Genomic DNA, 27,525 nt, shown 5'->3' with positions numbered 1-27,525 from the left:
TACAAATTTTCAAACATAGTTTGGAATGTTCATGGTAGCAAGTTAAATTTGTTGAGGGTATTTGTTTTAGTGGCTAATTTTTGTTGGTGGGTTATTTTTGACATGTTTTTTATTTTTATTTTTTACTTTAATTAATCATTTTATCTATAAAACTCACCTATCTTTGAAATGATATATGCTTAAATTAATAACATTGACCAAAAGTTACAAGTTTTAATAATAAATCATAGTTTTTAATTAAATATTTGCCTACGTATCTATATGTATGCTTTTTTCAAATCAAGATAATCATCTAAAATAATTTGTTTAATTTAATATTTAAATACTTTAAAATTACCATGCTTTTATCTCTTTGTTATGCAATAGTGGATATTAAGCCATGTTCTACATAAGATTATAGGATGAAGGTTGCCATGAGTGCTGACAATAAAAAAGATGTTTGAGATTCTCTTTCGGATTAATCGCATCGAATAATTTTATGGTCAACGTTTCTAACCTATCAATGAGGTTGGTCTTCGGGACCAAGGTAGGTTCGAAATGTTGACCATAAAATTATTTGATGTGATTAATCCAAACGAGAATCTCAAACATCATTATGGATCACAAAAGTCTGAGATCAAAAATAAAAAAGATAACTTTTTAAAATCAAAATAGTTTACTGAAATAATATATTTGATTTAATATTTAAATTCTTTAAAATTATTATATTCCTATGCTTTTGTTACGCAATTGAGTATTGCGGCACATACCTATTATGACCTTGGTGGTGGATCTAGTGGATATTGAACCGTGTTATACATAAGGTTATAGGATGGATGCAACTTTGGGTGCAGATAACATGTAAAGGCACAAAAAGAGAAGACCAAAATATATAGAGATAAGGATCAATGGTGTAGGTGAGATAGTGAAAGATTGATGTAGAGATGTGGATTTAGCTATGCTATATACAAGGTTATGGGATGGAGGTGGCCATGGGTGCTAGATAACATGATAAGGCACAAAAATAGAAGACCAAAATAGATAGGCACAAGGACCATTGATGTAGGTTAGAGAGTGGAGGATTTATGTGGAGATGCAGATTTGAACAAAGCAAGCAATTGATAGAGACTAAACAAATGTTTAATAACATAATAAATAATGAATTATACTTATTCTTAAGTTTTTCATGAGAAATATCTTTATATCCCATATGAGGAATATACATTTTTTGGTCCTCCTCAAAGCTTAGACTCAACAACAAGTCTCAAGTCACTACAATAAAGCTCATCATGCCACTTGTAGGAATTGAACTTAGGTGGGGAGGATAACAATATTTCCTCCCAATCACTTTAGATAAAATTGACTCTCACCCCTTTAATTTACACACACACACACAAACACACATATGGGGAAATCGGTAACTAAAACAAACAATTAGTTTACACACACACACACAAACACACATATGGGGAAATCGGTAACTAAAACAAACAATTAGTTGAATTACCATGAATCACACTACATTGTTAACACTATAACCCCTTGACCCTTGAGTGGGTCTAATGGTTAAGAATACGTGTCTCCTCATACAAGGTCACAAATTTAAATCCAAAGGGGGTTACCCTCCGTAGATAAGAACATGTGCTTCATTGTAATACAACACATATTCAAATCCAAAACATGTGCTTCCTTGTAAGAGGTAGCACGTTCAAATCTAGAACATATACTTGCTTGTAAGAGGTCACAGGTTCAAATCGAGAGCAGTAGAGTAAATGCCCTTCATAAACTTTAACAACGAAAATGACTACCAAAAAATAAGTCCCTTATCCCACAAACAAAAAAATCTTATACACCAATTTAATATATAACTAAACTCTAAACTTAAAATTAAATTATTAATATAATAATTCCTAAACAACATTAAAAAATTCAAACCAACATTTATGAAAATTAAACTTCTTAATACCAACCACTTTCATATAATTAAAAAAAATTAAAATCTTAAAAACTTTTCCAACTTCCTAATCATACATAATCATATCATGATACCAAATTATCATAACACTATCAAATGATATCAAATTATCATAACACTGATATCAAATTACTTAAGGATTAACATTAATAATCCCAATCACTTTCATTAAATTAAAAAATATATTTAAAATCAAATTACTTAAAGGACTAACATTAATAATCCCAACCACTTTCATAGGAATAAAGACCAAATATTTAAAATCTTAAAAACTTTTCCAACTGCCCAATCATAACACACTGATATCAAGATTACTTGAGGATTAACATTAATAAGGAGACTCAAAAGTAAAATGAAAGAAGTCAAGAAAACGAGTAAACCGAGAGAAGTCGAGAAAAGTAAAGATAGAGGGATATATTCTTTTGACCATGGAATTATATAGAAGGAGATCTAAGGTAAGGTAAGATGCAATTTAATTAATTTGAAGTAGCAAAAAGTGTTCAAAAGTCATGGAGAAAGTCAAGTCAAGCGAGCAGTCCAGTACAGTGTGGATGCGGATATGTTTGCATGTTTGACCATGGAAAATTGTAGTGGAGGAGATTTGAAATTAGTTGCTCCCTCTGTGCAGGAGGCGGCGAGTGACAGAGATGTGGAAGATATTGTAATCAAACGAAATAAGCGTGGGGAATGGAGCCCACCCAATTGACTTACTGTTGGGAATTGAAGCGAGATTTGCACCTTCCCTCCCCAGCGGAAGGGCGAAGGGAAACAGGCCCGGACAGGGACTGCTGGCTCCCTCAGCATTCAACAGCCAGCCAGTAACAGAGTTAATAATTCTTCACCTCGTGTATTAGACTTCTAGATTAAATGAAGATAGATAAATTTTATTTATTCCCGATCTAATTTGCCCATGTATTCCGAAGCTTCGGCCCCATCTACCGTCAGCTAACGGAGCGAGCGAGTGAGGGCATTACACGATTTTGGGATTTCCCGTCTCATACTATCTGTCCAAACAATCAGCTTCTACTTCTTCTTCCTACGTGAACACGGCACACAGGTTGAAGTCAAAGGGGCACATGCCTTCGTTTGTTTGTTTGCGTTTCATTCCAAAAAAACGAATTCCAAACTACATTTACATTTACATTTGGACCCAAATTTCAGCTTCGGGATCCTGCATACAATTCCTCTGCCCCCCCATTCCATGTTTCCAGCGTCAATTCAGCGTCTCCTTAAGCTATAGCCGCCTGATTTGCAGAAAAAACAGCAGTTTTCCTCTGCCTAAGGCAATACCTAATTTGAATTTTGTAGCAAACAGTATGGAGGGGAAGCAGAGCGCGACCACTGTTGAAGACAGACGCAGAGGCGCTGTGATTTGGCAGCCCAGCAGCTCCAGCTCCAGCACGTCGAAGCCGAGGCTGAATTTGCCGCTTCGTCTGGCCTCCACTGAAGAACAAGCGTTTCCCTTCAAGAGAAGCCCTGGTCCCATGACGACGCTCTTCTCGACCCTCATGTCCGACCACGTTGACGCTGACCCTGACCCTGATTCCGAGTGCAGGTCCTTCTCGCAGCTCTTAGCCGGCGCCATGACTTCTCCAAATGCTCAGTCCACTTCTGCCTCTGCCATGATGATGATGATGATGTACTCCCCCTCTGAAGCTACTTTGGGTGCCCAGAACAACACTGTCGATGAAGGTGGTGCTGGTGGGCTTGGCAACGGCAACGGCAACGGCAGGGGGTTGAGAGCGTTCAAGTCGTCTACGCCCATTCCGATCTCGCCTTTTTTCATTCCTCCCGGTTTCAGCCCCACCATGCTGCTGGATTCGCCCGGGTTTCTGCCAGGCGGCCAGGTGGGTTTTGGTCTTTTGGATTTTTATCATTGTCGCGAATGAATTATATTCTCTTCATTAAATAAAACAAAATAAAAGAAAGTGAAAATTCAGCTGGATGGGTGGAGTGAGGCAATACAGCAATATACTAATCCTTTTTTTCCAGCCACGGAAATGAGGAATTCCACCCTCTTCCAAAATTGTTATGCTACTGCACTGAGAATGACATAGAATGGATGAATGCTCTGGAATAAAACCAGAGCCAGAATCTCATCCAATGGGTTTTTTCATCTTGGTCAAGGTAGCAAGTATACTTTGCTACTAGGAATCTTTGGCGTACTAGAACTCCTCCTCACAAGAGTCAGTTATTGCCTATAACACAACATCACATGTTATAAAGCTTTACATACCTTAAGCTCATTGCTTCTAGGATCACAGGCTCCATCGAGGAAGGAATTTATTTGTTTGATAGAATTACACTAGTATCAAACATCGTACTCCTAGGTGCAGTTAGACAACAAACATCAAAATTGTAGATCCGAGCACAGAATTCTCTACGTAGTTGCCTTGGTCTTGACTGTCGATCTCCAACAACCCTGAAACATATGGCAACGAAACTTATAACACGAGTCTGGTGTCATCAAACAATTTGCCATTAAACCACATGCTGATCTTTCTTCCAAGGATCTTGAGTTGCCTCGCACCCCCCCTTGGGCACTCTTGACTATTAAGGACATTATCCCACTTGCAGTTTGGCATTAAAAGGCCAGCCATCTCACATGGACCAGAAACAAATAAAGGTTTGATTGACTTGAGAATAATTTGGATGTTATTATGTTTGCACAAGTTACTTGTGCTGGTATGTGTGATTCCGGTCCACTCTATTTTGCTTCCTGCTGAAGCATACGTGTGTTCAATTAGACTTAGGTTTTTTTGGTTTCTTTTTATCTATCTATCTATTGTTGTTAATTATTAATTTAATGTTTGTGTTAAAGCTAAATATTCTATTTTACCTAGGACACATCCTTGGGCATTGAACCTCACCTCCTTTGTTTCTTAGGGAAGGATGTTGCGGCATACCCCCTACTTACCTATGGGACAACCCTAAAATTTGGGAATAGCCCTACGTTTACAAAGATACCTTACATCGAATATCCTTTGCCTATTTTTAAATTTTCTATCCTTTGAATTTTTGCATAAAATCTTCACAAAGAAAGGATAAGAAAAGAAACATCTAGTATTTAAAGCTAAAAGTTATTTTCATTTTGCTTCTATTGCCCTTTTGTATTAAACTCGCTTCAATATTCAACACATATAATAATTTTATACTTGTAGTAGGATACATTTAGATGTACTCTTTTTTCTTGATGTTTGTTTGTCTCAAGTCCTATATGGTCTGTTGAACTTTCTGCATTTGACATTTCTCTAGACCTATCAAGATACTCACCACCTCTTTTCAACCAACCTATGTGTCTAGTAGCACTAAATGATGAAAAAATCCTCGTTTGACCAACAGAACAGGATCTAGATCTGCAAGACCTTGTGTTGTGACTTCCTAGGGTCATTCGAGGTACCACAAGATCATAGAGGAGGACATGCTTTTAACATGGACTTGCCTCAATGGTATAACTTGGGCTAGGCCACTGCCATGGCATTTTATCCATTGGCCTTGATTGCTAGGAGAATCTTTGCTTGCGGTCCCTAGTTTTTTTCTAGGGTCACCCACTTGGATTTTCTCCCAACAATGTCATTGGATAATGCATTTGTTCCCTCCTAGTGGTGGATGCAACAACATTTACTTCCTCATCCCAACATAATGATTTTGTAGAGTTTTCTTTATTTCTTTCTTTTTACTTATCTTTTCTCTCTTGTAGGTCATTTTTTCTTTTGCATTCGAAGTAGCCTAGTACATTCCCACAAAGTGTCATCCCCAGTTGTACATTATAGTCCAATTGACCTACCCTTTTGGTCATTTGTTGGACATTGATAAAACTATCTTATCGTATCAAGCACTATTTGGTTCTAGGCTAAATCAATGGACATGAGGACACGAGACATGTAGGACACGAAAATATGAGTATCTGACACATGACACGACGACTCCCTAGAACAAGACACAAAGGACACACTATATATTATAGATTAAAAAATATAAAATATATTTTAAAAATATAAAAATGTGGTGAAATACACAAATAATATGAAATATATAAAACATTTACATGATTATGATATAAATTCAATACCCAACTAATGCATATAACCAAAATAACATTGAGTGCAAATGCAATCCATCTTTGAACGAAAAATAAATCAATAAAGAGGCCCTAAATAGCCTGTATAGTCCAATAAAAAATTCTTGCTACGACAGATAACTAGTACTAGATATCTTCAAAATCATTGCCTATACTGAGATCCTCATCATCAACATTGCCCTCTAAGCATTAAAATAAGATAGGAAAAGCTTAACATGTCAAATTGAGATTTTGTTTGAGTGATGGGTGCATTTTTGCTATGGTCATGATGGGTACATTATAGTCCAATTGACCCACTTTTTTGGTCATTTGTTGGACATTGATAAAACTATCTTATTTTATCTAGCACTATTTGGTTCTAGGCTAAGTCACCTGACATGAGGACAAGAGACATGTAGGACATGAAAATACGAGTATCTGACATGTGACACGATGACCCCCTGGAATAGGACATGGAGGACACGTTATATATTATATATTAAAATATATAATATAGATTAAAAAATATTTAAATTTAGTGAAATACATATAAAATATGAAATATATAAAACACTTAGATGATTATGATACAAATTCATACCACAACTAATGCATATAACCAAAATAACATTGAGTGCAAATGCAATCAAATGCCCTCCCTCTAGGCATATGAAATAGTGAGTATCCTTTGTTCTCAATCCCCTGTGTTGCATCTTCAAGGTATAAAAAATCCAAAAAAATCCAAAATTATCTTGACTCAGTCAATATTTTCCATTTTTCAGCAATATATTGTGATATTTTTCAGAATTGGAGAAAATTGCGATTTTTTACAACACTATGATTGCCAAGCTAAAAGAATCACAGTATATTGCAATGTTGGTGATATGTTATCGATATTTGTAACCTTGGGTGGGATGATTGCATTCCACCTAGGAGGCCAATTGACCCTAGGATAGAGGGGTGAAGAGCTCAAGGACAACCCCTAATCTCACTACCAAAATAATGCTTGTCAAGCTAGGATGATTGCATTCGGTAGGGTGGAGTCACCACTCGGTTTATGGGCAACATTGGGAAAGCAAGGGAAAGGAAGAAGGGAAGGCACACCAAATTTATTAAGGTTATGGATTTTTCATTAATGCACTTGTGGCTAGAAAAGGCTATTAATTTTGTCCTAATTACTAGCTAAGTGTATGTGTAATAAACAAAACAAAGAATGAATTGAACAAGGAAAGGGAAATATACAAATCTAGCTCATTTACCTCCTTTTCTTAGGTTCCTACTTAACCTATTAAACTATGAAGGTTGTAAATGAAAGAAAAATCATAGAGTTGCAATCTTTCTCTTTCCCTTTTTAACTTGAATGCAAACAACAAACAAGAAGCATTAGGGGTTTATGCCTACTTTCCTATTTTGTGCAAGCAAGTGGAGGGAGAGAGAGAGTAATGTTGTGAACATCGCGATCGGGATTAAATCAGCGAGGGGAAAAAATGGGAAAATACAAAAATATTAAATTTTTTTATTATTTTTTTTGTAATATCTAAAGCATTTACAACATAAAATAAATGCATTGACACATAAATATGATAAAAGAACTAATATAAAATATGTGTAATATCATTTCTAGTGCTACATTACACATAACAATGAATCATGTCCTGAATAGTAAGTCCGGAGTCCCAACTCAGCCTCAAAATATCAACAAAAAATATAATAATGTATCTCATATCATGAGTCATAATGTCGTATACAATGAAATGAACCAAATAACTAATACCATTGATTTTCTCTGCCCCTCTTGTGAGAAAATGTAATAGCTTTCCCTCTAGATGTAGATGGCGGTGGAGTTGGTAGTGGACTCTGCTGTGCTCTAGAAGCTGAAGAACTAGGAGCTATAGGAGGTAGACCACATCCTCTATTGGTGACAGGGGTAGCCTGGGTAGGTGGTGTCATCTCCTCCTCCTCCTCCTCCTCTACCCCCTCTACTAACTCTTGTTGGCATTATGATACAGGTATGATACAGGTGTTGTTCTTGATGGCAACTCACTCAGAGGTATGATACAGGTGTTGTCCTTGATGACAACTCACTCAGATGACAGTTCAGGGTCACAGGCTCTCAAAATAAAGGAAAATGAGATATACGCAGGTTCCCGTGGACCAAGCCGCGTATACACGCGGATTCACATACCAAAAGGCGCGTATGCATATACACGCACTTTCATGCACATAAAAGTGCGTACAATTTGAAAAGCTTGGTTTTTGGTCCTTGGTATTCGGACCTATGGTTTTGGACCATGGTATCTCATCCGAAGTGTTGAACCCAGGTATTTGGACCCAGGTATTGGTTCTAAGTGGTTTTGGACCATGGTATTGAATAAGGCCTAAGACTATAAAAGGGAAGGAGATCATTAGGCAAAGGTACTCAAGTATTGGATATCTTATGAAGAACAAGATCCAGAATACTGGTCATTGGGTTATGGTGCATAGCTGGATCAAGGAGGAACCTGAGTGCTAGAAGTTCGATTAATGGGTCAAGAAGTATCTTTGTGTGATTTTGATATGTTATATTTGGCACATGACTTGATCTATAAATCTGATGATCTGGGTATAATTGATGTCTGAATATTTGAAAAGGGTAAATTATCTTTTATAGATCTATACGCAGGTTCCGCATAGAAAAGGCGCGTATACATGCTGGTTCGGTATTTCAAAACTGCGTATACGCAGGTTTCCCTTAACATAGAAGCGTATGCACGTAGGTTCAACATATTGAAGTAGCGTACGTCTCTTAAAATATGTTTTAGCTACTTCTGTTTATTGCTGCAGCGGTCTGGGTTCAGGATTGGTTTCTGGTTACTATTACTGTATTTTGGTTACAACATTCAGAGAAGTGATTGTTTGATTCAGTTTTTGGTGGGTGCAAAGGAGAATGTTTGATGCAGATATATTTGATGTTATTGATGGATCCAGTCTGAAAATTTATGAAATGTGGTCTTTGGAAGAAAAGAGAAGGTTGTAGCCTTCTGTAGGTCAGCACCTACATACTAGTACATCGGCTAGTACAAGAGCTAAGGGGGTTGTAGCTCCCTTCCAAGAGAAGCTGGAGAACGAGAGAAGGTTGTACCCTTCTGCAGGTAGAAGCTTGCGTACTGGTATAAGACTGCACCAGTACAGAAATATTGTAAAAAGAAGTTTCTTATTAAAAGAAGATAGAGACGAATTGCAGCAGGTGGTTTTCACCCACTTTGGGTTTCCACCTTATATCTTGTGTTCATGTGTGTGATTACCTGTGCTGTTTACTGCACTTGATTACTGTTTTTATGGTTCTAATACATAGATTAAGATCAGCTAACTAAATTAGAAGTCTGCAAGATATACGCGGGTTTCTCTAAACACAGTTGCGTATATACGCAGGTTTAATTAACATAAGTAGCGTATATAAATTTGTTTATGGAAATGGAAAATTGTTAAATAGCTAACACTGATTCACCCCCCACTCTCAGTATTATTTCCAACAATTGGTATCAGAGCATGTCCTTCAGAAGAAGTTTGAGCGCTTGAAGGAAGATCTATCATCATGAGCAACTACGAAAAAGAGGTATCTATCAGGCCACCAATCTTTGATGGGAGCAACTTCGTCTATTGGAAGGTAAGAATCACAACCTATCTTCAATCTCTTGGTACAGAAGTTTGGGATATCGTGGAAGGAGGATACACATTTCCATCAGCAACTCCTACAGATACGGCTGGTAAAAAGTAGTATGAAACAAATGCAAAGGCTGTCAATACTCTATTGGGGAGTCTATCTCAATCAGAATTCGTCAAGGTTATGCAGCTCAAAACTGCCAAAGAAATATGGGACAATATTGTTCTAAGCTATGAAGGAGACGATCAGGTAAAACGTGCAAAACTACAATATCTCAAAATTCAATATGAAACTCTCAGAATGCAAAATGATGAAAGTGTGGCTAATTATTTCTTACGTATAGATGAGATTGTTAATTGCATGAAAAACTTGGGTGAAGAGATAAAAGAAGTCACTTTAGTTGAAAAGGTTCTAAGATCTTTGTCCTCTAAGTTTGAATCAAAGGTTTCTGCCATAGAAGAAAAGCAGAATCTTTAGAGTATTACCATGTCACAGCTGCACGGAATCCTAACTGCTTTCGAAATGAGAAAAGGGGGTCCATTAGACATGAGAGAAGCCGCATTCAAAGCTTCAGGAAAAGGAGAATACAATGAGTCAGGACATACATTAGAAGGAGAGGAAGAATCAAACTTTGTCAAAAACCTTCAAAGGGGTTCTGGAAGATTCAGAGGTAAGCTACCTTTCAAATGCTTTGCTTGTGGAAGAGTCGGTCACTATGCAGCCAAATGTCCTCATAAAGATAAGCTTGATAAAGGTAAGGAACCAGTTAAATGGAACAAAAAACAGAATGTAAGTAAAAAGAGCTATTATACACATGAAGACAGCGATGGGTTTTCAAATAGTGATGAAGATGAACATAATTATAGACTTATGATGGCTTTTGAAGATGATGATTTCTTGGATGCTATAGATGAAGATGATCTCTATGAAGAAATTTCTAAACTTAAAATCTGTTTAGAAGAAAAGAGTATGATTATAGACACTCTGACATTCCAACTTGCTAAAAGAGAAAAACACAATGAAAAGTTAGAATGTGAAATTGTGGGACTTAGAAAAGATATTGAGAAAACAAAAGCTCTCAATCTTAGATTTGCTAAAGGATTTGAAACTTTAGATGAGATTATCAAAGTGCAACGTTCTCCTCTAATCAAAACAGGTCTTGGATATACTGAAGAAGCATCTCAAATACAGAAGCCATCCACCTCCAAAAGTTATCTTGATGCAACAAGGAAAAGTGAACAGGTTGACAATCGTCAGCAAAGGCATAAAGCGGATCACTAGGTAAATCGGGGTCAATCTACTTCAAGGATGAATAGAAGCTACAACCAACCGCAGGTAAATCATTCTCAATTTGCCTCAAGAATGAATGCCAATGGAAACTACAATCCCCTGGTCAGTAGATTTGATAATTGCAGGAATTTCTTTAATGGCCAATGTTTCTCATGTCATAACTTTGGACACAAAGCTGCTCAATGTGTTGCCTACAAGACCATCATGACTAGAGAAGCATGAAATCAAAGGAGTATGACTGGGATCATAAAGAGGACCTACAATAACTTTTCTGCTCTTGAAAATGAAATAGAATGCTCTATTTGTAGCAATTTCGGTCATGAAGATTCTAAATGCAGGAGTAAGTTTCAACAAACATCTTAGAAGGAGCAAGCTTCATTGGGTCCCAAAACATGGAGAAAGAAAGAACCGCAAACAGAAAGATGTGGTATAGCCTTATATGCGGAAGGACAAGAAACCAGTGGTACATCGACAGTGGATGCTCGAAACATATGACAGGTGATAAAGAAAAACTTCAGTCATATAGTGCCTTAGAAAAGGAGAGGAAGGTCTCATTTGGAAATGACATCCCTGCACTCATAAAAGGTAAAGGCTCTATTCTTTAAAAGGAAAAGGTCAAAGCTGGAAATGTTATGTATGTTGATGGCTTAAAGCATAATCTATTAAGTGTTAGTCAAATGTGTGATCAAGGAAATGAGGTAGTATTTCGATCAAATGGATGTATTGTTCGTGAGCTTGATACAGGAGAAATAGTAATCAAAGGCATAAGAACTCCAAATAATTTATACATACTCAAGGGAGGACAACAACAATGCTATCTAAGCAAAAATGATGAACACTGGCTATGACACAGAAGATTGGGGCATCTAAGCTTCCCTCAGATAAGGAAAGCATGCAAATACTAGGCTGTTCGTGATCTTTCTGACATCAGAATTCCAGACAATATAATATGCAAATCATGTCAGTTTGGTAAGTAAATTAGAACCCATTTCCCTGAGAAGGAAGGATTAGCTAGTAAACCACTTGAACTTGTCTATACTGATTTATGTGGTCCATCAAGGAAAAAGTCACCCCGTGGAGAAGAATACTTTATATTGTTCATTGACGATTTATCCAGGATGTGTTGTATAGGACTTCTGAAGCATAAAGACGAAGCTTTCGAAAAGTTCAAAGCTTTCAAAGCCTTGGTTGAAAATGAATCAGATTGCAAAATCAAATGCCTCAAGTTTGATCGAGGAGGGGAATTTACCTCGGATGAATTTTTCGACTTTTGTGAAGAACATGGAATAAGAAGGGAATTCTCACTGCAAGGGCTCCTCAGCAAAATGGAGTGGTAGAAAGGATGAACAGAACGGTTCAACAAATGGTTCGTGCTATGCTTGATGAATCTGGAACTCTTGCGACCTTCTGGGGTGAAGCTGCATTTGCTGCCGTTACTATTCTCAACAAAACAAACGTCCGGGTAAACAACACTCAAACTCCTCATGAACTTTGGTATGGTAAGACTCCTACTATAAATACTTCAAAGTCTTTGGAAGCAAATGTTACATCAAAAGGATTGATGAAAAGCTTGGCAAGTTTGAACCTAGAGCAGATGAAGGCATTCTCCTTGGTTACTCTCCCCGAAGTAAAGGATATAAGTGTTACAATAAAAGACTTGGAAAAATTGTTGAAATTATTGATGTGGTGGTTGATGAAGCAGGCAACAATCCAAAGTAGGTAAAATCCGAAGATTTTGAAGATGATGAGGACTATCCTTCAGCATCAAATCAGACTAATGATGAAGAAGAAACATGAGGCACCAAAAGAACAGATAAGGGTAGAAGAAAAGACTCCATCCTGGTAATTCCAGAAGAATCATTTAGAGACTCAAATTTTGGGGCAGAAAGAGGCAGGTGTACAAACAAGAAGAACTATTACAGAAGCTTCAAGCTATCTAGCATTGCTCTCCTCCATTGAACCACGAAATGTAAGTGAAGCATGAAAAGATGAATGTTGGGTCAAGGCCATGAATGAAGAACTTGAGCAGATTGAAAAGAATAACACTTGGGAGTTGGTTCTTAGACCAAATGATAAGAATGTCATAGGGACAAAATGGATATTCAAAAACACGCTGAAAGAAAATGGAGATGTTATTAGAAACAAGGCCAGACTTGTTTGTAAAGGGTATGCTCAACAAGAAGGTATAGACTTTGAAGAAACTTTTGCACTGGTTGCCAGACTTGAAGCCATAAGAATGTTCCTTGCTCTTTCTAGCTTTAGAAATTCAAAGTATATCAAATGGATGTGAAATCTGCCTTTCTAAATGGAGACTTAGAAGAAGAAGTGTATATTGAGCAACCAGATGGATTCATCCTTAGAAATGATCCAAAACTTGTATGCAAACTCAAAAAGGATCTCTATGGCCTTAAATAGGCTCCAAGGGCTTGGTATTATTGTCTGGACAAATACCTCCATCAACAAGGTTTTTCAAAAGGATTAGCAGATAGCAATCTATATATAAAAATTGACAGTGATAAATTGCTAATACTTGTTGTGTATGTTGATGATATCATCTTTGTTAGCAATGAAGAAGACATGAGTCAAAGCTTTGCCTTGGTGATGCAGAAAGAATTTGAAATGTCCCTGATTGGTGAGCTCACATATTTTCTTTGTTTACAAGTCCAACAAAACAAAGACGGTATCTTTCTATCACAAACCAAGTACCTCAAGCAGATCTTGAAGAAATATGGCATGGAAGATTCGAAACTAGTATGTACCCCTATGGTAACAGGATGTAGCCTCAGCGCAAATGATGAATTAACAGCAGTACATCAAACAACCTATAGATCCATGATTGGTAGTCTGCTCTATCTGACAGGTACCCGACCAGACATCATGCATGTAGTAGAAATAGTTGGAAGATTCCAGGCAATTCCAAAATAAGCACACCTTCAAGCAGTTAAAAGGATTTTCAATTATCTTCAGGGAGCACAAAACTATGGCTTATGGTATCTTAGAGATACAGATCTCACACTTCATACATATATAGATGCAGATTGGGCAGGAAGCGTGGATGACAGAAAAAGTACTAGTGGTGGTGCATTCTTTATGGGTTCCATATTAGTGTCTTGGTTCAGCAAGAAACAATGTTCAATTGCATTATCTATAGCTGAAGCATAATATGTGGCTGCTACATCTTGCTGCACACAACTCCTTTGGATGATGCAAACATTGCAAGCCATTAAAATCACTTGTACTCCACCTATCTCCATTTTATGTGATAATACAAGTGCAATCAGTATTTCAAAGAATCCTGTCATGCATTCCAAGACCAAGCACATACCTATCAAATATCATTTTCTTCGGGAACAAGTGCTTGAACAAAAAGTCAAATTGGAGTATGTTCCCTCCAAGGAATAGGTTGCTGATATATTCACCAAACCACTGCCCAGAGAGACATTTGAATACCTCAGATAGAAGCTGGGAGTAGTTGATACATCATTTTGCTGTTGAACTTATCTGTTTCAGAGAACAGTGGTTGTACGTGAGTTTCATGAAAATGATATGCGTACATATGCTGGTTTCTGTGGATATATCCACGTATATGCTAGTTTGAAGAATATCAGTGGGCAGACTCAGGATGAAAAGAGTCTGATATGGGTCTATCAGTGATCATCTGGCATAGGTTCAGGGGGAGCATATAATGCATCATCATTGTTGGCATTACCTTAGAAGATTTTGGTACAATTTCACAGTTGTTTTTTGATTTAGGAGGAACAGGTGCAGAGGGAGATCTTGGTTGTTGGTCTGGATGGTGATTGACAGATGCTGCTGATGATACTTAGATATTTAGTCTCTATGTCATGTATTTCTTTTATTATCAAGGTCATGTAATGACCTATCTTGTTTCCCCACTATGCCTGGGATGGATGATGTAATGTTCTTGCTTTATCATGTATAAGCTTTTGGTGTATCCCCACTTGGTTGGGTGGATGAGTCAATATTGGTATATCCCCACTTGGTTGGGAGATGGATGTATGTATGAGTCTTTGGTGGTAGGAAGATCATTTATGATGTATAGAGTCATGTTCTTCTTGTAGAACATCTTTTTGCAGACCTTGCTTACAATCAGGGGGAGCATGAACAACACACTTCAGCAGAGCAGAGATTTCAGCATGTACTCAGAGGGAGCATGGACGGATTGGTACATCTTGGCATATACGAAGTGGGAGCTCAATCAGAGACTTCAGCAGGTACTCAGGTATAGCAGAATGTATATCAAGGAAGAGAATATCTTGGTCCGCCCTTTGCCTGTGATGTCAAAGGGGGAGAATTACTTGGTTGGTGTGGGTGTTGCCATCAAGTCCAAAGGGGGAGATTGTTGGCATTATGATACATGTATGATATAGGTGTTATCCTTGATGGCAACTCACTCAGAGGTATGATATAGGTGTTGTCCTTGCTGACAACTCACTCAGATGATAGTTCAGGATCACAGGCTCTCAGAATCAAGGAAAAGAAGGTATACGCATGTTTCCATGGACCAAGCCGCGTATACACGCGGATTCACAGACCAAAAGGCGTGTATGCGTATACATGCACTTTCATGCACTAGAAAAGCGCGTACAGTTTGGAAAGCTTGGTTTTTGGTCCTTGGTATTCGGACCTATGGTTTTGGACCATGGTATCTCGTCCGAAGTATTGAACCTAGGTATTTGGACCCAACGATTGGTTCTAAGTGGTTTTGGACCATGGTATTGAGTAAGGCCTAAGACTATAAAAGGGGAAGGAGATCATTAGGCAAAGGCACTTAAGTATTGGATATCTTATGAAGAACAAGATCTAGAATACTGGTCATTGGGTTATGGTGCATAGCTGGATTTGAATCAAGGAGGAACCTGAGCACTAGAAGTTCGATTAATGGGTCAAGATCTCAAGGCTTGAAGAGAAGTATCTTTGTGTGATTTTGATCTGTTATATTTGGCGCATGACTTGATCTATAAATCTGATGATTTGGGTATAATTGATGTCTGAATATTTGAAAAGGGTAAATTATCTTTTATAGATCTGTACGCAGGTTCCGCATAGAAAAGGCGCGTATACACGCTGGTTCGGTATTTAAAAACTGCGTATACGCAGGTTTGCCTTAACATAGAAGCGTATGCACGCAGGTTCAACATATTGAAGTAGCGTACGTCTCTTAAAATATGTTAGCTACTTCTGTTTATTGCTGCAGTGGTCTGGGTTCAGGATTGGTTTCTGGTTACTGTTACAACTTACTGTATTCTGGTTACAACATTCAGAGAAGTGATTGTTTGATTCAGTTTTTGGTGGGTGCAAAGGAGAATGTTTGATGCAGATATATTTGATGTTTGATTGATGTTATTGATGGATCCAGTCTGAAAATTTATGAAACGTGGTCCCTGGAAGAAAAGAGAAGGTTGCAACCTTCTGTAGGTTAGCACCTACGTACTAGTACGTCAGCTAGTACAAGAGCTAAGGGGTTTGTAGCTCCCTTCTAGGAGAAGCTGGAGAACGAGAGAAGGTTGTACCCTTCTGTAGGTAGAAGCCTGCGTACTGGTATAAGACTGCACCAGTACAGAAATATTGTAAAAAGAAGTTTCTTATTAAAAGAAGATAGAGACGAATTGCAGCAGGTGGTTTTCACCCACATTGGGTTTCCACCTTATATCTTGTGTTCATGTGTGTGATTGCCTGTACTGTTTACTGCACTTGATTACTGTTTTTATGGTTCTAATACACAGATTAAGATCAACTAACTAAATTAGAAGTCTGCAAGATATACGCGGGTTTCTCTAAACACAGTTGCGTATATACGCAGGTTTAATTAACAGAAGTAGCGTATATCAATTTGTTTATGGAAATGGAAAATTGTTAAATAGCTAATACTGATTCACCCCCCCCCCTCTCAGTATTATTTCCAACAACTCTTGCTCCAACCAATCAGCGACAGACTCCATGAGAGACCTCTAGGCCTCAACCCTCCATGCAATAGTGGTGTCAATCCCATCCAATGAGATGGTCTCCATATTAGGTGTCCTCTCAAGTTGCCTCACCCACAATCGAAGACTATAGTAGACGTAGACCATGTCATTAAGTCGATGGGACTCCAACCTGTTCAAGGGTCATAAAATAATAAATATTATTCAATGAATTTAAAAAATTAATTGGAAATTTGGAATATTTTAAATTTTAACCTATTGCGCTTCTTGGTGTGTATTTTTTCAAATACACTCTAGTTGCGCTCGCATGCTAAGGAGCTACATGTTTGGCTGAGCACTCGAATGACAAGCCTTCACAGATTGGGTGCTCTGCCTCCATAGCTTCTCCACCATGCATCTACAACAAAATTACAAATAAGATAAACATAAGAAAAAAATGAAATTTGAAAGTTGAAGCAAAGTATGAAGTTATGAACTTGAAGAGACAATGAAATTTGAAACAAACTAAAACATACCTCAACCACAACCATGTCGAAGCTAAATGTGCCACCTGCCATCCTGTATATCTCCATTTCTTTGGAGATTTCTACACATTCTGCCGGATATGGCACCATCCTCTGAACACAGTTGAAAAATCCATCTATGATCTCAACATAAAATAAGAACCCACAGGGATAAGCAAATGCGGGGTTCAGGTAGATCCCTACAGCATGAACAGGACGATGGAGTGTGCGGTTCCATTGTTCATCAATCACTTCCCATAGGAGGAGTTGTTTCTGAAACCCTTCATCTCCCTTATCATCATAGTAGGTTCGAATGGATTCTTTGGCTCTGTCCATGGCCTCATACAAGTAGCCCATTGCGGGCTTGTCACCATCAACTAATCAAAGAACCTTTACCAAAGGTTCAGTGATGCTGCACATCTCTTGCACTCTTGCCCAGAAGCTTTCCTGGTACGAAACTAATCTGCATATGGCCTCTCCTTCTGGTTTGCGGCTAAATGCTAATGCATGCCACTCATCTGAAAGAAACATTCTCTTCACATCCCACATAGAATTCAAGAGGAATTGTAGAGATATGAAATTGGTGGCAAACCGTGTAATGGCGGGGCGCACCAACTCCTTGTTGTTAGTGAATGTTCTCATCAAATGAATCATAGATGCATGATTATATATAAATTTTGTAATGCTTTTTGATGAGTCAACAATATCTTTGACAAAAGGAATTTTTCCTATGTGCTCCAACATCAAATCAATGCAATGTGCAGCACAAGGTGTCCAAAATAAAGTAGGATGCCTCTCCATAAACATCTTTCCAACAACAACATAATTTGCTGCATTGTCCGTTATGACTTGGACAACATATTCTGGACCCACCTCCAAAATAAACACATCCAGCGAATCACATAATAATCGTGCATCTTTGATATGTGCAGATGCATCAACAGATTTCATAAACATTGTCCCCTTGGGAAAATTAACCAAAAAGTTTATAAGGCTTCTACCCTTTTGATCGGTCCAACCATTTGACATCATTATGCATCTTGTGTGTGCTAATGATGCCCTAAATTCCTCCAATCTCTTGGTGCAGTCAACCTTTTCATTTTGAAGAATGTGGCCTCTAAAGTCATCATAAGAAGGGACTTTGTACCTTGGGCCAACAATTGCAATAGCATCAGTAGCAGGCTGGAAAAAAGGATTATAACTTGCAACACTGAAAGGAATATCACTCCAAAGAAGAAACTTTCCCAACAACTTGTCAGCGTCTTCTTTCTCCTTTTTTTTAATAATTGAAGAGATAGATGGTTGTGAACCAGGCGTGGTTCTAGGAACAAAATATGATGAGGCAGCTATAGGGTTGGTTGTAGATATTGATGCTAAAGTAGAACCAGTGCCACTCTCATATTCACCTCTTAACACTCTACTCCCTGCTAGTTGACTCTTTAGATCTGACTTGGACAATTTGGTTTGCTCTATTTCTTTCAATGTTCTGAGGGCCCTTCAGATGATTTCTGGATTTGTATTGGTGCAAGGCCCTACCTCATGTCCAAGGATTTGTGCAAGGTGATACTTCAATCTGTATAACCCCCCGTCATATGATGTCCACACAACTTGCAAGTCAAGTTTGATCTGTCAAACCCTCCATCAGGTTCACCAAATTCCCATAGAGAGTCCAATTTCCTTGGCATGTTTGTAACTTTGTTGAACTCTTGAGTTTTAAGGTAAGATGAAGTTTGAAGTTGAACTATGAACGTAGTGCACAAGAAGAATTGCAAGTTAAAAAAATTAAAATAAAATTTACATACAACAGATTGAATTCTTGACAAAAAAAACCTCAACCCAATGCAACAATAATGGAAAAAATGCATATTCAAACCCAAGCAAAAATGATGCAAAAAAACTAGGGCACAAGAAGAAATTAAACTTATAAATCTAACAATCATTTTTTTGCATTTTTGACCAAAATGAACCCTCTCCACTCTTATGCAACAAAAATGAAAAAAAAAACACAATCAAATCCACTAAAAAATCATTGAAAATCAATGGGTTATAGAAACCAAAGCAAAAACAAGAAAAAAACAAAAAAAAGGGGCCAAATTTGATGCTCATACCTGGAAACCACGCTTTGCTGAAGAAACTTGGTCCAAACTCAAATATTTCTTGCTTGGGATGCTAAATTCCTTCGCTTTTTTCCTCTTTGGCCCTTGTAGATGACTTCTTCTCCTCCTCAGCTCTCAATCTTGCTTTTTGTTTGAAAAAATGACAAAAAAACCAAAAATCGAACTTAACAACTCGTTTTCTGCTGTCACAATTTTTACTGATCGGATCATGACTTTTTCAAAAAAATCGCGATTTTTTGAAAATAAAAAAACGTCGAAAACATGGTGATTATATCATTTTAGAGAAAAAATCGTGATGTTCGCAACACTGAGAAAGAGAGAGAGAGGGTGAATTGATTCCCAAGGTAGGTGAGAGCTCTTGATTATGTGAAACGTAACTAAATAAAAATGCTGCTTGAAAGGAATGAAAGCAAAGAGCAAGCACAATGTATGTAATGATCCCGATGGGGATATATAAAGTGATAGGGGGTCAAATGCATACCCAAACAATGGGTTGACCTAGTAGTGGGCCTACATGGGCAATGGGACAAAACTAGTATATATAAGAGGTCATTTTTGTTACGCGAGTGTAATATTATCTATTCATATATATAGTGGAAATTATAGACATATTGAGAGGCTAACTAGGTGGGAATTGTTGACTTCGCAATGGTTGATTCAAATATTTTTGGCTAGTGACATTGCCCTAAGAGTTGTGGAACTATGGCTCTTAGATCATATCTCCTTTTGGGTTTTAAAAAATCCAATGCTATCCTTCTTGTTAATTTTTGCAGCAAAAATTCTCTCTTTGGGGCTTTGCTTTTTACCTAGGGCTTACACAATTATAGTGCAGATTTTGTACCCTACAAATTTCTTGGAAGAATCTGATACTAATTTTCTTCATTGAGTCTAATCAAGGATAGTTTTTGTAGACCTATTTGCATCATCTTTGAACATAATGGATTCAAAGTGGATGCTTGCGCTAGTAAATAGGGCTACTTATACTTGGCACCATTGGATAAGGAAGAACTTAAGAACCCTAGATGCAATTTTTGTCATAAGGAGAGATATATCTTCGGGTCTTTTATGGTTTGTCTATAGCAAATTAAAGAACTTACCACAGTAACATGTTGTGACATAGATCTTTTCGTTGATACCAATTAAACAATTACAACGCAGATGAGGCCGTGCATTCTACATATGCATTTGATCTATTGCATTAAACCCTTGATCAAGGTATGCATCATCAATTTTTCATTTAAGCTTTTTTGGATCAAGTACATGGGTCCATATTCCAATATATTGTCTATATGAGCCCACTACTCATGAAGTGATTGGACAAAGAAATTCAATTTGTAATGGAGTCTCCATTCATAGTTTATTGGTTTCATTTCGATTACCTCTTACCTAGGATTGTTCTATGGCTGACTTCCAACCTATTATAGTGGATTTTTCTCTCTCATAGTTTGATGTACCTCCTCTTATTGATGTATCTTCTATGAGTGTTTCCTTAAGCACTCTTTTGGATAGATAGATGTCTCTCAACTTTTTTCTTTGGGTATTTTAGTTAGATATTTTGAAGAATTTATCTACTTTGTTCATGGATTTCTTGAACTCTCTTTATATGCAGATCTATCTAGGCACCTTGCGTATTTGGCCTTGATAGTTTTGAGATGTTGATATTGCGTTGAAAATGTAACTAGTATAGGTCTTCATAATTGTTGCATGGTTCATGACATTATGTAATTCTTATGTACTTGTAAAAAGAAGAAAAGAAAAATCATTGCAAAGATCAAAGAAAATTATAAGCATGGGTTTCATGCTCATTTGGTTATGTTGATAGGTCAAAGCACCCATTGAGTGCTTCTAGGGTTGAGTCATGAGTCATTGTCCTTGTCATTATGTTCTAGACCCTTCTTGGGTTTGTTATGTCAAAGAAAGAAAAAATACTTTATGTAAATTAGTTATGTATTACTCCTCGACCAAGTCAGCCTCAAGAGATTGCAAGTCAGCCCCATAAAGGTGATTCAACGCCTATATATTAGCGATGAATTCAACCTATTTTGATCACTCACCAAGCAAGATTCGATCTGCTATTTCAGATGAAGAAACAAGTGCAAAGAAGAGAAGAAACTTGATTTTAGAAGGAAGAAGTCCCTAACAATCAAGAAGACCAAAAATTTCATTATTTTTGTTCACACGTGCGAGAGGTTTGAGGTGAAGTGCGAAGTTGCAAGTCCGAACTACTGCAGGCCTAGAATTTCAGAGCAAGGAAGAGGGCTGAAACCCTATTTGACTTAGTTTTGAAGTATTTGACTTATATTGAATATTGAAGGATTTGCTAGAGTTTGAATAGTCTTTCTTGGAGGCTAACTTGGTGGTTGGAGGAAGGTTTTTGTCTTGGTTGTCTCACTATGAATTGGTTCTTAAAGAAGAAGAATAATTTTTGTTGGGTTTTTCCCTAGAGAAGGGTTTTGCCCTGGCTGAGAGCCTACATACTGTGTTCTTGTTGTTTCATCTTCATGCATTTATGTTTTGATAGTTGCTTGATGAAAAAAAGTTAAAGAAGAAGATAATAAAAGTATAAATACTTCTCAAGTAATTATCAAGATAAGAAAATCTTTCTGCCTTTCTGATTTTCTAATATATTGATCCCACCACATTTGGAGATGTTATTTATTTTGCAAGGGTTGGTGTTTTTACAATTGACGCTTTGGTTTATTATGATGCGAGGCATGATTCTTAGCTATTGGTCCATAGTGGCATTTTCAAGTCTACGACTTCTTGTTCTTGTGGCAATGCTTAGTACTATATCATATTCTTTGATGTAACTTTTAGTCCTATGTCTATAAGACGTATCCCATTATTTTTTATAGATGATTTTATGGATGACTCTCAACATATTTCGACGGATTTTTCTTCTATACCTTTTCAAGAAACCATTTTCACTAACTTGTGGAACCATATCAACATGGGAAATATGTCGTTCACGAGGTTTATATGTTCACTACATGGCTTGTGTTCAACATTAATGGGGAGGTTGTGGTGTAATGCTCTTTCCCTAAGGCCTCTTGTTCATATTAAGATGGGATGTTGTGAATAGGGTTAGTCCTATTTTGTGTTGGATATCCAGATTCCATATACCCTCTCGTCAGTGTATATAGGCATAGTGAGTTGGGGATCCGTAAACCCACTCCCATCTATATTGAATTGGATATCCATAAATCACAATCATGCTATATTTCATCCACGATCGACCCTATATTGAGTTTGGTGTCCATAAGCCCACTTTGATTTGTATTTCATGATTTCTCTTTGTAACCATCTATCTAGCTTAGTGCATTTGCTTAGACATTAATGTAATCACTTATTACAATACCAGGTTTTTGTTAAGGTTTTTTTAATTCAACTTGTATATGTAGTTCAACTCTAGCGTAATGCCCCTTTTTCTTATATTGCACTATCTTGGATTTGTTGTTGGTTCCATTAAATCTCCTGCGTTCGATTGTGAATCGAAACACCAAATAACCATTGTTGGTTGAGTTGAAAGCCTTGGAATTTGATTAGCCCGAAAGTCACAAGATCTTGTTGATAGAGGAAAATAGATCATCAACACCAAATAAAGTGTTACTATTTCCGCCACAAAGGTCCAACTAGAGGAACTAGAGAACCTCGAGGACAATGAACTTCTCTTCCACTCATAAATGTGGGTGAAGGGGATATAATTGCATTTTGTTGTTGATAGTGGCACCCAAAAATTATTTTCTTAGTACAGGTTGTCAAGAAGATGGAGCTAGCAACAATGCCATGCTATCGGTCGTGCACCATCAATTGGTTGAGCTAGGGATGAGACGTCGACATCAGTGAGTAGTGATTCTTGCAATATGGCATCAACCCTTCAAAGATGAGGTATTGTGTGACATTCCCCCCATGAATTTTGTGATTTTATTTTAGGACAAAAATATATGTGGAAGTGTCATGTTTACCAATCTGGGCTTTGTAGTGTCATTATCAACCTTGGAGATTAGCTATGTAGGATACTAGTCTCCCTGATCACTACTAAGCAATATAGGAAGATAACTTTCAAATTGGGAGATTTGTCCTCTTCATGGTCTAGTTAGAAAGATTAGATAAAATCATTGCCATTGCCCTAGTCAACCCTTTGACCAATGGCCTTGTATACAAATGCTCTTTTATGGAGAATGAGAAGATTAAATGATAGATTTGAGCGTTGATATAGAAAGGCCACTTTTGACCATGTGTATCACCCATTTTGATGTTGGAGATTACTTGAGTTGATTTGGTGCTTGTTACTGAAAATTCTAGCAGCATAGTGCAAAACCTCAATAGGCAATCTAGGTCTTAGGGCAACAATGGGATCCACCACCATTGTCACTTGAGTGGTTTCTCCCTTGTTGTTTTGTGATTGGATATTATCCCCAAAAGGGAGGCTTCCCTAACAAGATTTAGAGGTTAGATGACCTGGGAATTTAAGACAAATAACTTCCTAAGGGACTTGCAACTAAACACCCTACAGGATATTCGACAAAGTTAAGCTTAGAGGTGGAAAAGTTGCTGATGAAATAGAGAAAAGTATTGGTGAGGCCTTGGAGGCCGAGATATGGTCTATATATGTTGAAGTGCGATTTCCCATTAGCCACCATCAACTAAAGAATGCTATTATAAGTTAGGGTTTTATAGATATGCAGATTTACAACATGCAAAATAGTATAACAACAATTAAAGCGACCATTCAATGCAATCATCATATCCATCAAATGAGCTGTCCAAAGTGGAATTTGGCCCTAGTTACCAATTTTAACACAATAGTGCTAACAAAGAAGAAGGATGCCTCCTTCCGTATGCATATTGACTACAAGGAATTGGACAATAGAACCATCAAAAATAAATTCTTTGTGGCACATATAGATGAATTCTTAGCTCAATTATATGGGATACTAGATAGCTATATTTACCATGATTAATTTGAGATTGGGATACCAAATGATAAGGGTGAGGGGATGTGACAAGTTTAGGACAACCTTTAGAAGTCATCATGACTACTATGAGTTTGGAATGATGCCTTTTGTGCTAACCATTTTACCAACCACAGTGCAAGTTATGATGAATAGAATCTTCAAGCAATATTTAAGGAATTTTGCTTTGGTTTTCTTTGATGATATCATTATTTATAACAATACCTTGCAAGATCATTCAAAACACTTCAGAATTCTTTCAGAGCCCTTGGAGTTAAACTCTCATGTGCAAAGGAATCAAAATGTGACTTTGCAAAGAGTGAGCTTGTCTAGTTAGGACATATGATTAATGAGGAGTCAAAGCTGATCCAACTAAGATTTAGGCCATCCTTGACTAGCACACTAACAAAAGTATGACTAATTGAGTGGACTTAACGAGATATGTAGTTTCTGTAGGAAGTTTGTTCAAGGTTTTGGAGGCCTGATGGCATCCCTCACCAATCCTACCAAGCAAGATTAATTTAAATGGACAAAGGTCAGAGAGGTCACCTTTTAAGTTTGATCAATGGAAAAGGCAATGATGTCCAACCGTGTACTTGCACTTCTAAAATTTTTGCAGCCTTTTGAAGTGTAATGTGATGCTTCAGGTGTTGGCAAAAGCCACGCTCATGTAAAATCATTGAAAATAGAAATTTGATTGTCAAGGAGAAGTTGTTATGCATATACAATGAGGAAGTGTTGGTTCTTATGCATTATGTAGAAAAATTTAGGCCATATTTGTTAGGCCAACACTTGTCATGTGAATAGACCATCAAACTTTAAGTATATATTATATTATTATGCTCATGGAATTTTAGTGAACAATTAAAGTGGGTAAGTAAACTACAAGGCTTTGACTTTGAAATTCAACACAAGCATAAATATGTTGTTGCAGATTCCTTATTTAGGCTACTCAAGTTGCATGCGATATTTATGGTAAAATTGGGATATTCACTGAATATGCAAAAGATTAGATTTTAATATTCCTAAGAAAAATACAAGCAAATGTTTCCAAAAATTTGACATTTTTCCTTTGACATGTTTCTACAAATAATTAGAGTGCAAATTTTGGGAAATAAACAATTCAAAGCAAACTCCGAGAAATAACTCTAGCCAAGGTCTGAGGCAAAAACTGATTTCTATTGGGAACAATCATCAATGTTTACAAAGCAAAATGAAGGGCAACACCTGAGATTTACTTCAGCTGATACAAGGGGAAAAAGTTCATTTGTCCTCTGCCTGAAAATTGCATTTTAATATCAGATCAGCCCACTTGATAAAATATCACAATCTCTGATGAAGGAATGCTACAACACTTGAGTATGGTTTGATATGCCAGAGAATCTATGGCACTTCCAGCCAACACTTTGCATGTAAATTCTGCGACTTGCTTCAGCAACATCAACAGATCATGTTCAACCCTTAGCTTGGCTTTCTTGACAAAAATATCTCGTTCTCCGATGAAGGAATGCTACAACACTTGAGAATGCCAGAGAACACTTCCAGCCACTATCAAATTCAACTTCAGAAAATATTACACAGTCAATGGCGTGAATAATCTCAGAAAATAGAAAGCTTGACCTCTGCTAGGAAAAAGATGGATAAATGTGACTGGATTTGTAGAAGAATTTTCGCCTCCACTAAGATGAAATTCGGTCCTCTGCTAGCTGATCCAAACCCTACTTGAATAATAATAAAATAATATTTGCCCATTTTTATTTATATCATCAAAGTTGGGCAAACTTGTTAGTAATGTTCGCACTCATAAAATCAGGGACATTACACTGTACAGTTCTCCCCGCCAAAAATTGCTTGTCCTTGAGCAATTTCACCATATGCTGCTACTCCCCAAGCTGGCCTAGCTAATGCCAGGGTCCCAAATGTGCCATTGAACCACTCCTCACCGTTTTTCCACCTCGACATGAATAAATCCCATGATATTGGGGTCCCAAACCATCCTGATTAGTGTGATGTCTCCCTCGTTCCATTTGCCACAGACACCAGTAGCCCTTTTTGTATTTTCCATAAATAGAGAATCTCGATAACCCATTCAACACCCTAGAGAGCTGCTCTACCTGCAAATCAACTACATGTACCTCAAGGGTGAACTTCTGAAGGTACAATCCTCCTCCACTTGAACTATCCACAACCTCCACTTGTTGTTCACACTGCCATGCTAGTGAGATGCTCCATAATATCAACGAGTCACCTAGAAGTGAAATGCTCTCCATGAAACTGAGCTCCAATGGAAGTTCTACGTGATCTCCCCTGTAAAAACCAGTTCATCCCTAATGGTAGCTGAGTTGCCAAGTCCTGTAATGCTGGGGTCCCATGCTAATCTAAAAAAGAAACCACCATGTTGATGTTGTGCCACTCTGATTATGATTGACTGCCCACTGTGCTCATATATAATCCTCCTGTCCTAGAATCCAATGGCAAAATATTTGTAAGGGCCGAACATATCCTGCCAAGGCATCTCCACAATGTCAGATCCTACCCATCCATGGCTAATCCCGATCCTGAGCAACAATAGAGAAAACTTGCCTTGCCATATGATGAAGGCCTCAACGATCCCCCACATGTCAACCCAAGAATGAACTGGATCACCCGCTATCATAACCCTACTCACCAAGAAATGGAGTGATCCACCAATCAACTAGATCCCTGGTTCCCCTAGCCAAATCGAGAGTTCACAACTCCCAAGTTCTACTGGTTGCTGCTGTGTAGTGCGAAGAGCTATTGGAACCCACATGTGCCGTATAGCTACTCCTTGAATGTTGCTAATAGACAGATATCTGATTCCCGCAATAGACTCAATGCATGTGGATTTGTCCTGCTCTTGCCAACCATCATCACTAAGCTTGCCATCCCCACTCTTGACAATGTACACATACAGTGTCTGGCGTCTGGACACCCATTGGAAAATTGCCTCAGTCGTACATGGTATCCTTTGCTCATGCAGAATCCTGACATGTCCTATGAAAGGAAGGGCATGTGTCTCCTCCATGATCATCTCCCT

General features: G+C 37.6%; 1 protein-coding gene across 2 annotated transcripts in view; it reads left to right on the top strand.

Moving 5' to 3' along the window:
• Nucleotides 1–2,829: 2,829 nt before the first annotated feature.
• Nucleotides 2,830–27,525, top strand: part of LOC149141844 (putative WRKY transcription factor 4) — a 40,329-nt gene continuing 15,633 nt past the window's right edge. Inside the window, exon 1 of one of the 2 annotated variants that reach the window (XM_089453145.1) lies at nucleotides 2,830–3,801. In XM_089453145.1, the coding sequence (XP_089309271.1) occupies nucleotides 3,031–3,801 (771 nt within the window). In that variant the 5' untranslated portion in view covers nucleotides 2,830–3,030. The remainder of the gene's footprint in view (nucleotides 3,802–27,525) is intronic. The other variant, XM_089453146.1, reaches the window with a different exon arrangement.

The sequence above is a fragment of the Pinus tabuliformis genome, chromosome X, assembly GCF_031772625.1.
Source record: "Pinus tabuliformis cultivar Carrire ecotype Pingquan chromosome X, CPIR1, whole genome shotgun sequence".
NCBI lineage: Eukaryota > Viridiplantae > Streptophyta > Pinopsida > Pinales > Pinaceae > Pinus > Pinus tabuliformis.
Note: the sequence above shows the minus strand (reverse complement) of the source record. Positions and strands in the feature narration are given on the sequence as shown.